Source organism: Phaethon lepturus, unplaced genomic scaffold, assembly GCF_000687285.1.
Source record: "Phaethon lepturus isolate BGI_N335 unplaced genomic scaffold, ASM68728v1 scaffold5315, whole genome shotgun sequence".
Lineage (NCBI taxonomy): Eukaryota > Metazoa > Chordata > Aves > Phaethontiformes > Phaethontidae > Phaethon > Phaethon lepturus.
This window is the reverse complement of record NW_010542528.1, coordinates 620-11,875: the sequence shown is the minus strand read 5'-3', so window position 1 is coordinate 11,875 and position 11,256 is coordinate 620. Positions and strand designations below refer to the sequence as shown.

Here is an 11,256-nt window from a genome sequence, read left to right as displayed (position 1 = left end):
CTACCATATACACTCCTGGTAATATGATCAAATCCCTTCATTTACGCTACGCCTGCCCTGATACAGCTGAGAACATGCACAGGTGAGGTTCTAACAGGCCTGTAAGGAAACAAGTGCCTGAAGGTGTTTGTGGAAAATGCTTTCCTAGCTAACCCTCCCCTTTGAAGCCCGGTATGGGACTGAGCCCCTGTACATCAACACATGGGAGATCTCCAGTGTAACCAAACCAGGTATGCTAAAGAAAAGAGGTAGGGCCGTGTAAGGTTTCTACAAAGCCTCTCTTGTGCATGTGCATATATGTAAATCATCTGCCTGAAGGTTTATTTTCAGCTATGTAGTCGTAACTGTATTAAAATCCATGCCACTGATTCAGAGCTAATCCACATCTGCAAAGACAGCTGGCTGAGACGTGTCCAGCACAGTGAAATAGCTGGTTCGTGTGCCATGTTTGTCATGTAATGACATGGCCGTAATCAAATGTAATGAAGTGGCTGTAATGTAAGAAAGGACAGTGTTTTGTAATCAAGTGTGCGGCTAATCACCACTGAAAAGGGAACCCAGCATATTTGCCCACGTTGTTTTCAAGGTTGGATACCTGAATTTTGAGCCACTTTACAGGACCGGGCACATTCAAAATACCAAGAAGCCAAATTTTTTCTCCCTGATAGTCGAACTAGAAGCTGAGTGCATTAAAAGACAGCATGCCAGTTGCAGAAGCCATCTTTCAGGAAACAACTAATCCTTGTTGCTTCCTGGGACAGTGCTCCACTGCCTTTCTTTCCTGATTTTAATTAAGTAAGAATTGCCTAGGGAGAGATGTCCCGTTACAGCTGCTGGAAATTTTAGTCAGAGTTGTTCGTTTTTCCATCATTTTACAAGGTAAGCAGCAGCGTAACCATCTGTCTGCTCTTTAAATAAAATAAAAGGGAAGAAAATCCTCTTCTCCACTCCCGTATTTCAGTGCTGACGCACAAGAGGAATAAGATCAGACCAGCTGGAAACGTCAGGGTTGCTGTAAATACTTTTTCTCCAGAGTTGCTGAGGTCTGCAGACCAGAGTCTGCTGGTGAGGTTGGGTGAAAATCTGGCATCGCAGGCTTCATCTTCTGCCTCTCCTGTCACTCCTCTCCACAGGCCCACTTGCCTCTTTTTTCACCATTTTGGTTTTTGTGTCTCTTCTGTTCTGTAGGAGTAAGCTTGCTGATCCCAGCGGGGGCCGTTCCACAAGGGAGAGTCTATGAAATGTATGTGACAGTTCACAGGAAGGAGAACATGAGGTAAAAGACTGCCTTTATTTGCTTGTGCTTTAACCGAGGGGAAAAAATGTAGTAACTGAAAACCAGTAGTAATACCTTTACGCGAAGCCTATTGCCTTGAAGCTGTTTGCTGGCTTGGAGCGAAACGTGAGCAAAGCCAAGGATAAACTTTGCCACAAAACCAGCTCAGACTTTTGCTTTTCTCACCAAGAGCTGCACTCTGCAGCAAGCCCTGAGGCTGGGAGGATGCTGAATCATAGCCAGAAGCGAGGAAAATGTGCCAGCGTGAGTCTGGTGCGGCAGAGAAGGTGTGAGGTAACCTCTCAATAAAGACCCACGCTGCAAAGGAGGAGGAGGTGGAGGGACAAGGTGACAACTCAGCTCAGCAGAGAGAGAGGTGCCTGAGCACCTGGCTGGGAAAATCTCCTCTCCTATTATAATGAAGGTGAATTTTTATTTTACCCTTCACGGCCTTTGCTAGTCCATGCAGTGAAGAGGATGAAGCCAAAGCCTTTGGTGTCCTCCACCCATCCTTGCTCTAAGGTAGAAATAAGCAAGCAGTTGTCCTGCTTAGCCCCAGGCACAGCACACCGAGGAATAGTCATGTTCTAGATCTTAATGTCTCGGAGTGATCGGGCAGCCTTGGCATAAAAAGAGTTTCCAAAAATGCCAAGATACCATTTGAAGCGCTTTAGGAAAACCTAATGAAAAGAAAAGTGAGATCTTAGTCTGTAGAATGGACTCATGTGCACAAAGGCTGAATGGCAAGTGTGAATCTAAGCAATCATTACACGGTGCTTTGCCTCTTTCCCCTCCTCATAGCTAGACACATTTTTTTGGCTCAGCCCCTTAATGGCTTTTATTATGTGCTAAGCCACAGCTGTTTATACACTGTGTGATATTGAACACTGTTCTTTAGCTTGGTAGTCTTTCACCCATGCTAAAATAATCTGCTTAAAGCAAAAATAAGTAACCCCTCCACCCACCCTTTTGCATACATTATTCATCTCCTGCTCTTTGAAAATAGCTAATTGCATCTACAGAAAAAGTGTCTCTGATCATATCTAGTATCGATTGTATTCCTATTACTTTCATCTGTGTTTTAAAGACACTTATATACAGCATTGAAAAAGGACTCTCTCCTGCAGAAGGGAAAACAAAATCAGAGGGCATCCCCAGTTATTCAGCTTGCCTCCAAATCCCTCTCATTAAAATACATCATTCTTAAAAAAAAATTGATTTCATTCCTAGGAGGAGCTATATGTGCAATTATTGTCTTTTCAGCCAGTTATGGAGGGAATCCCTGCCTCCTTATTCATGCAGCTGTGGACAACCAATGTCACATGCCAGTCATTTATTTTCTTCAAGGGCCATAAAGCCTCCTCTGTGTGCGTTGTGATAGCTGCTGCTCAGCAGGTCACACAGCGGGTAGAAGGATAGGGTAACCTGTACTGGGGAAAGCTCGCTTGGAGCTGTGCTCTGCCAAACCGAGCACGCGTGCTGAGGTACGCCTGCAGAAGTGAACGGCAAGGTGTGAATCCTCCCTTGCAATGAAGGGACGTCTTTTTATTCCCTTGAAATACATCTATCTGCTAAAGTCTCACATTCTTAAACTTGCAGGTAACCCCAATTACAGCCCACATGCAATTCCAGATGCAAAACACATACTCTGTAGAGGTAGCATGTCCTTTAAAAGAGAGAAAAAGAAGTGTCATTTGTATTCAGACCATAAGAATGGAAAGAAAAAGAGGGAGAAAAAAAAGAATGACGTTAAGGGAGGAGAGAGGAGAGGAGAGGAGAGGAGAGGAGAGGAGAGGAGGCTGCCATAGCCATCGGGGCAGCAGGGCTCAGCCCATCGTGATGGTAATTGCTTCCTGGGCCCGCAGACCCCAGCTGCTTATTTGATTTATGGCAGCTTTTCAGCCCCGCTCCAGCATGCCAGGCTTTTCATGCTCGTGGAAACCAACCACTTCTAGGACATTTAAAATGGAGCCCAGCAGTTGTTGTCTAGATCACTTGGAACCGAATAGTCACCGAAAAGGGCTTAAACACTGCAAGTCTGTAACATCCTCCCCTCTTACCTGCTCCCTTTCCCCAGGTGCCCAGGAGCAGAAAGGAGTGGGTGGCACCCAGCACCCAGCTGTAATGGTCTCCTGCTGCAGGACCGTGTTACCAGACACTTCACTGTCTGTAGCAGAGCTGCAGCTCGGTCAAAGCCTCTTTTTCTGGCTGCATGAGCCACAGATGTTGCTTCATATAATTGGAGTCATATGGATACCACAAGTTAGTGTGCAGCGTAATTATTTTTTAAATCCGCTGCTGCACTCTTACAGCCCTCCAGCAGAGAGTGATAGTCCGCAGTAAGGACTGGCTGCAGGCGTTCACTTTTGTGGCCAAGCGGTAACTGGGCTGTGTTCAATAAACCCCGTGAGGCCCTATATTTATTTTCATGTGCAGCGTGTAAATGCATATGGGTTGAAAAGTCCTGTCGTGTGTTGATGTAGTTTGGAAGGGGACATATAGGAAACTATAAGATGGGTGTTATAATCAGAAATGAAGGCAGGCTCTTTTTCTTGATATACAACCACCGCTGAGGCGAGAATGTGGTCCCTGTAGCGCTACCCTAAATAGAACCAGCGCAGCAACAGAGGGGCTCACCGTCACAGCTCACGTATCTCCAGCAACTTAAGATTTAGCTCACACTTTGTTTGTAGAAATATGAAACGACTTCTGAACAGTCAATCTGAAACAGGAAATCTGTTATCCCTGAGAGTCCTGCAAATTCCTCTTTTCTTTTGCTTCCTTTGTTTTCCTAATACATTTCCCCAGTTGGTCTCTGAAACCTGTAGTACAGACGTTTGATAGACTTCATAACCCAATAATATCACCCTTTGTGCTGCCTTGCAGATTGGTTAGGAGAGCTTTGTGAGACACTCTATTTATTCCATTTCATACCCATCAAAGCGTGTGAGAGCAGGAGGGTCACCCTAAAAGCATTATCCTTCTGCGGTGAGTTGGGGTTCTGATGGCTTGCAATAAACGCCGCTTGGAGGCAGTTGTTTTCTCTAAAAGTGTGTTAGCGTGCTTGTGGTGCAGCGGGTTTTCTCTTTTCTTAGACTGATACTCCAGCAGGCTGGTTTTCCTGCTCCTGCACCGCAGGCTCATCCTCATTCTGCCTGTCATTTGGGGCAGGATGGATGGCAAGCAGCTGCCGGGCTCTGACCCCTGGCTGGTGTGAGAGATTCATGTTGACCTCGTGGAAAGGTCCACGTGCTTTATGAAGTAGCTACAGTGGGGGAAAGGAAATCTATGTATATATATGTGGGTTTGTGTCTGTACGCATACATGTATGTGTGTCTATATAGATAAATATAACTGAAAAAGTTACAAGCCTATGAGAATATTTTGCAACTATCTGCAGGTTTCTGCCTTCAAGCTCATTGGCTTTTTCAATGGTGTTTAGTCGCTTTCTCCCTTAGTCTGGGGAAGTATCACAGACTTTGAGATTTTCGAGGAGAAGTGCCTTCTTGAGCTGTGGTTTCACCTATAAAATAAACATGTTGTTGTTACCAGTTCCCATGAGCATCTGTGAGAGCCTCGGTCTTACACGATTAAGGATTAAACAGCATGAGTATAAATCTCCAACCTTAAGGATTTTCTTGACTGCCTCGGGTTAAAAAACAAATTTAGCTGTGAGCTAAATTAGTGGAGCTGTGTGCTTCCGTTGGAAACATCTGGCACTGGTCAGTGCTAGACGGGGTCTGGGCCTTGATGGACCACTGGTTTGATCTCGTGTGGCAGTTCCCGTGTTCCCGTGTGAACCCCTGCCGGGCTCGCACAGCTTTAGGTGGAGCTACTCTTGCGTACTCTAATCAGAGGCAAGAACTGCACTAAATATGGCAGAGCGAAGGACACTCCTGTGTAATCCATCACACAGGAGATGATGCAAATGAGAGTGGATGTCACCGTGCGCACAAAATGTGACAACCCTGAAGAACAGAGCAAGCAGTGCCCCTGAAGATCTTGATGGGAGACACACGTAAATTGTGCAACTTCCAAATTAGCTACCTTAAAAGAGAGAATAGTCGGGTGAGCCTTGTCAGGATTTGGATGAGTGGCTTCACAGTGTATGTATAGACTTTATATTAAAGTCACGCAGCTGATCAATGAGTTTCATCCAAGGAGCAATGTTGCCTTTTTCACCAGTAAACTCTAAGCTTAGTGATGTGAAATGAAAGAAATTGAAGTTTTCCACATCTCGTTTCTCCACCTTCCTTCTGTATATCAGTTGCATAAACAAAATTACTTTGCAACTCCAGAAGACAATTTTGTGAAGTGCCAGTCATTATAATTGAAAAATTCAAAATAAAAAAAGATGAGAGCATGAGCAAAGGGGGAGGAAAACTTTTCAGAGCATTTTCCTTCTAAAGATAGACTAGCACAAGGACCAGGGTCAGTCAAGAGTATTATGTTTGAAACTTAAGAAGGAACACATATTAAAAATAAAGCCCCAGCCCTTTCAGGAGAAATAAAATGTCTTCCCTCTGACTTTTGGCTAAGCTGTGTAGAAGGATTGCCATATGTTGCTGTGTTAGCCCTTTCTCTCTCCCTGCTCTGTCTTGCTTCCTGAGCTTCTGGGTTGCCTGCAACATCTACGCACGGTGCCAGGGAGCGCGATGTAGGCCCACTGAGGAACAGAGATTTCTCTAGTTGTGCTCACATCTGCTGTCTGACAGCTACCTTAATGAATATGGTCTGGCTTATTATGGGGAGATGGTTTGGAATGAGTAATCCCATTAAAAACACAAATTTGATTGTGAAGGGACCAGATATAGTGAATAAAAGTTTGTTTGCTTTTAAATGAAAGGTGACTGTTCTTGATAAGCGATGTGGGATGGGGCAACCTTTCAGTTACTATTAGTCCCTTTTAATAACAATGCTAAACAAGGGTTCAACTTTAGTCTCCGTCAGACCTTTGTAAAACAAATACATCTCTCTCACCTAGTGGTGACTTTGGAGTCATACTAGCTCAGCTGAGTGCCCAGTCCCATCTAATAATCATCCCAAGATTGCTGCAAGCCTGAAGTGGAGCACATGTGGATGGGGGTTTTTTGGCTTTGGGGTTCTTTTTTGGATAACGGCCTAAAAGTAGGTTCTGGCCCGCAGTTTTGAAGATGTCTGCTCATAGGTCTTTCTGCTTTAGAGGAGATAACTCCCTTGCTCTATATGCTCCCCGTTTGCCCGTGTTTGTGCTGGATCTCCTGCGATCTATAACACAGAAGTCACAATGCTCGATTACAACAACCGCTCGTCTAGGCCAGGCTCCTGGCTTTGCTGGTGCTGCATCACCTGCTCCAGGAGAAGGTAGAAAATTGCTCATAATGAATGGCTCCACAATAATCTGTCTTCAGGGCAATTTGTTGTTTACTAATCCCATCAATTAGTGTTGGGTTTATGCCTTGAAGCAGAAAGATTAATATCTCTTGTCTACTGCATCAATTTCTGTTCCCATTAGCTATGGTAAAGCATAATCCTTTTGCCTTAAAATGGAAATTAGAAACAGTGAGAAATAAGAAAATAGCTGTCAAGAGATTTTTGTTCCTTTTTGCTGTCAGTTGTCATAGGGTATCTCTTTGCTGTATGGGCCGTTGCGTGGTGTAGCCTCATTCCTCCAGGTTTTAGCTGTTTATTTCCGTGGTCTCGCTGAGGTCCCTAAACACCCTGCTACCTGCACTCACGTTGGAGCTGGAGAGGAAAGGGAGCATCAGCTCAGCGTGCTCTGACACGCTCTGTCCCATACAGCCCCAGAAATCAGGTTTGCTTTCTGCTGCTGCGTCACATTGCAAGTTGACACCTGCTGTCTTGCAGTAAGCTCACCTGAGACCTTTTTCACTTTTATTGGCTTTCTTTGCTACTAAATAACTATGTTTGGAACTTGTTTTGCTCCGGAAGCGCGAGCTGCTGTACAATTAATAGGATTTTAGTTCCTATCCGTATTTTTACCCTCTCTGGATCTTTTGCATTATTTCCTGGATCTCGTCGTTACTTGCAATGGTTCCATGTTTATTGTTATCTGTAAATTTAATCATTGTGTTGCTACTTACATCGTCTCCCACATTGTGAGTAGAAATCCTGACCTCACAGTGGTCAGAGAGAGATTTAGCATTGACTTCAACAGAGGTGGGATTTGGCCTATTCAGTGATACTGATCCCCGTTTCACTCCACTCAAGAAGTTCTCTGGAACAAATTGTATCTCAGTTTTTAAAGGCTTATCTGCATGAGGTGGATGTTAGAGAGTCACTGGGACTGGCAGTTTTCAATAACTTTGGGGTGCCCGACTTGGATGTGTGTCTGCTTGACAGCTGGGGACTGCAAAGTCAACCACCAAAGTTGGCCCATTTTTCTGCTCAGTGTCCTGTATCAATAAATCTCGTAACTCGGATTGGCAAAGATGCTGTTTACTGACTGGGGAAAAAATACTAAGCCTTGCTATTTTTTTGTGTTTCCTTTCTACGCTTGTATCCGGCTTCCGATGTCGCTTGCTGATTGTGCAGTCTGGAGCACCTCCCGACTTCGTGTTCTGCATCGTCTTTTATGCTTGTGCTAATAGGATATAAAATGTTGTGGCACAGAATCATGCCCTCCATCAGAGTCCTAAAATTTAACAGCTAACAAAATTTTGTCATGGAGCAGTGACTAAACTTCATTTTACTTTGAGACAACTTTAGGCGATATGATTTATCAGTGCTGTAATATTTTAATGACCTTTTAGCTTTTTTTAACCGCATGCATCAGTGCTCAGATTCTTGTCGATTTTAGCTCATTTTTCACCTAAAAGACATTGTATGAATTTTTTAATGGCAATCATGATATATTCCCTCCTATATTCTTTCTGACTGCTGGTTTTGTAATTCAGTCAAAAAAACCTACGATAACTTGTATTTTTTTCCTTCCTTCTTCATGGGTCAGTAGTCTTTTAGATGAAGTTAGGTTAACCAGATGATTAAGTCTATAGCTTGTCATATCTGTGGCTTTCCAGACAAAAATTGTAATTTTGAAAAATCTTTCTCATAAGGCATTGTATCTTTTTGAAATTCCTTGAACTAGGATGTAGGAGAGTGTTCAAGTGTCCATTAATGCACAAGGTAGATGACCATTAAAAACCACTACCACATTGTGAGTGTTTTTTAAACTTCTTATTGCTTCTTATGAAAAAAAAAACCAAACAAAAAATTGAGTAAATGAGTCTGAAAAAGAAGCAGCATTTTAGTCCAAAACTGCCCAATGATTTATTCAGTTCAGTCTTGCGAGAGAGTGACCCCTGATCTTCTTAATCTGAATCCAGAGATCCCTAGAGCATGCCAGAGGAGCTGGACTAGGTACTCTATCCTCTAGCATTTCATTTCTTTTGTGTACTGTCTGTTAGGCTAAAATAACCAGCATAATACATGATAGCTGTCCAGATTGTTATATTTTACATCTTTTTTGAAAGGCAGCTATCGCAGCTGTTTATTTCCAGTCCACGGCTTTTCAGAAACAATTGTTAAGTCATTTAGTAAACTCATCAGTTAATTTCCACAGATGCATATCATCTGTATTTACTGATTTGCATAAATTTAAATTTTTCCATGACGGACCTTTTTTTCCCCAAGTGTTATAAAAACCTCCCACAACATTTGTAGCAACAAGAGGCACTTTTCAAAAGTGCCTTAGTCCCACTTTGAAAAAGGATTTCTCAAAAGTTTTTCTTTCATTTTCTGTGGGATTAATGCATTATTCAGGGACAATTAAGGAGGGCAAAATTAGGATATGCCTGTGGACATGTCTTTGCAATAGCCAGAATAGATGCAATAAATTGGATATCAGAACAGCTTCTCTCCTGATTTGGCCTTCTTGAAAAATGTTATCTAACATTACAGCTACTTTTTTTTTTTTTTTTGCTCTTTTTTTTGGTACAGGCAAAGTTTCTCAGAAATAAACCGTATTTAATGTTGTTTCAACTGATTCCACTACGACCAATACGGATGTAAATACAAGTACTTGTAAATGCAACAAGGGATTGAACTTTTAGCTGGGACAGAAGATGGGAGGTCCTGTGGGCAGGTCTGGAGTTTAAGTTCAGATCATACCAAACACAATCTCCCGCTTGCTGGTTTCTGGATCATAAATTTGTCCTCTGTATTATTTAGGGAGGCAGCTGACGAGGCACATTCAGCTGTATTTGTCATACACCAGATGTCGGGATAGTTAAAGTCACTCATGCTTCCTCTGATTTTAAACTCCTCAGCGGTTGGTCTGGGATAGTTTATACATGTGCACACATGCACACGCACGCGCACACACACACGCGCACTATTGTTTACAAGCTACAGCGTATGCAATGTGTCTTATATATTTATGTGATTTCCCGTATCACCCATTCCTAGTGACTGGCCTCAAGCGTGCTGGACGGTACCCGCATTTTTAACTGAACATCTCTGGGTTATCACTGGAAATCTCAGGCTTTGCGGGCGTGTTTTGCCCTCTGCCCTATTCCTTACCACCCCTTCACCCTTCCTTCCCCCCCGCCAAGTGACACCTCTCCCCGCAGGCATATTTGCAATAGCCATTCCAGCAGATCTGCATGTCTCCTAAGTAAAATGGGGTATTTAGTGGGTTTGTTGATGGCTCTCAACCCAAAGTGCAGGTCTCAGATGCGCTGTATACCACTTAGGCGGTTTCAGATGTGCTCATTAGTTCATTCTCTTCCTCCCTCCTTCAGTTCTCCCTGTCCAGACAGTAATTCTCACACGCCGTGCTTACAAGAGCCCCTGTTCATTTTTGTGTGCTGCTAAACAACCGCCAAATGCAGCAGCGGCCGCTGCGTGTGTGTGAAATGAAGCCTCTGCATATGGTCTGTAAGGATCCTTCGGAGTGGAGGGTGCTCAGCAAGCGCGGTCGACAATCTGCAGCACCTAAACCTCTGTTTTAGCAAATGAGTGATATTTGGGGGGAGGTGTGGGTGTGTGGAATGTGGGGAATTGAAAAAGAGAAGAAAAACCCCCACCCAGTCTTTGCTTGCACAATCATTTTAAGGGAAGGATTTTTTTTTCATTTGTACATACCCAAATGTAACTTTTGGCCTTTGTCAACTCGCTCAGCGTATCCATCTTTCTGCCCCCTTCTCAGGCCGCCTGTAGAAGACAGCCAAACGCTGCTGACGCCGGTGGTGAGCTGCGGCCCAGCCGGAGCGCTGCTAACCCGGCCCGTCATTTTAACCATGCACCACTGCGCAGAGCCGAACACGGAGGACTGGCAGATCCAGCTGAAGCACCAGGCCGCCCAGGGGCCCTGGGAGGTGAGGCTCCGGAGCTGCCCCGTCAGCTGCCTTGCCCAACCAGGATGCCCGTATTTCGGGTTTTCGGAGGGAGATGCACGGCTGCTGCGGGGGAACGGGGAGGAGGGTGTCAGGTATCTAAGCTGCCCGGTGCCTATACAGAGATGCTGTCTTGGGGCAGTCTGGTGCCATTTTCCATGAAATAAATAGCCTTTATCGCAGGATTTCGACACTTGAGCTTTTGGTCATGGCAGCATATTGTGCTGAAGAAATGGGGAGAAAAGGAGGAGAAAAGGCAAAATAAAAGGCAGTGGCTGAAAATAATTTCTGACTCGATTCTAGAAATAAGAAAATGTTTTTTGTGGAGTAGTTTGAACCCCCTTGGTTTATAGTCTGTTTTCAAGGAAGTGAAAATAATGCTGCAGATGAACTGCTGCGTCAGCAGCAAGACAACGGCCAGCTTGATAAAATCACAGAATCATTAAGGTTGGAAAAGACCTTCAAGATCATCAAGTCCAACCATCAATGTATAGGCCTTACATTTCTTTTTCCCTCCTGACATGTTGGTGGAGCATCGCTTCGAGTCAGTGGCCGGGCTCCAGCTCTGCGCCCCGTTAACTCGGGAGCTGCGCAGGCGCTGCTGGGCGCTGCGGCCTCGGTGGGAGCCTGGGGCGGCTCCCTGCC

General features: G+C 44.3%; 1 protein-coding gene across 1 annotated transcript in view; it reads left to right on the top strand.

Annotated features, from left to right (window-relative positions):
* The window catches only part of UNC5C (unc-5 homolog C (C. elegans)), a gene marked incomplete at its 3' end in the record, with an annotated part of 80,452 nt that extends 69,859 nt beyond the window's left edge, over positions 1-10,593 (top strand). Inside the window, exons 11-12 of the mRNA XM_010288048.1 lie at positions 1,189-1,276; positions 10,425-10,593. Of these exons, the coding sequence (XP_010286350.1) occupies positions 1,189-1,276; positions 10,425-10,593 (257 nt within the window). The remainder of the gene's footprint in view (positions 1-1,188; positions 1,277-10,424) is intronic.
* Positions 10,594-11,256: the final 663 nt, after the last annotated feature.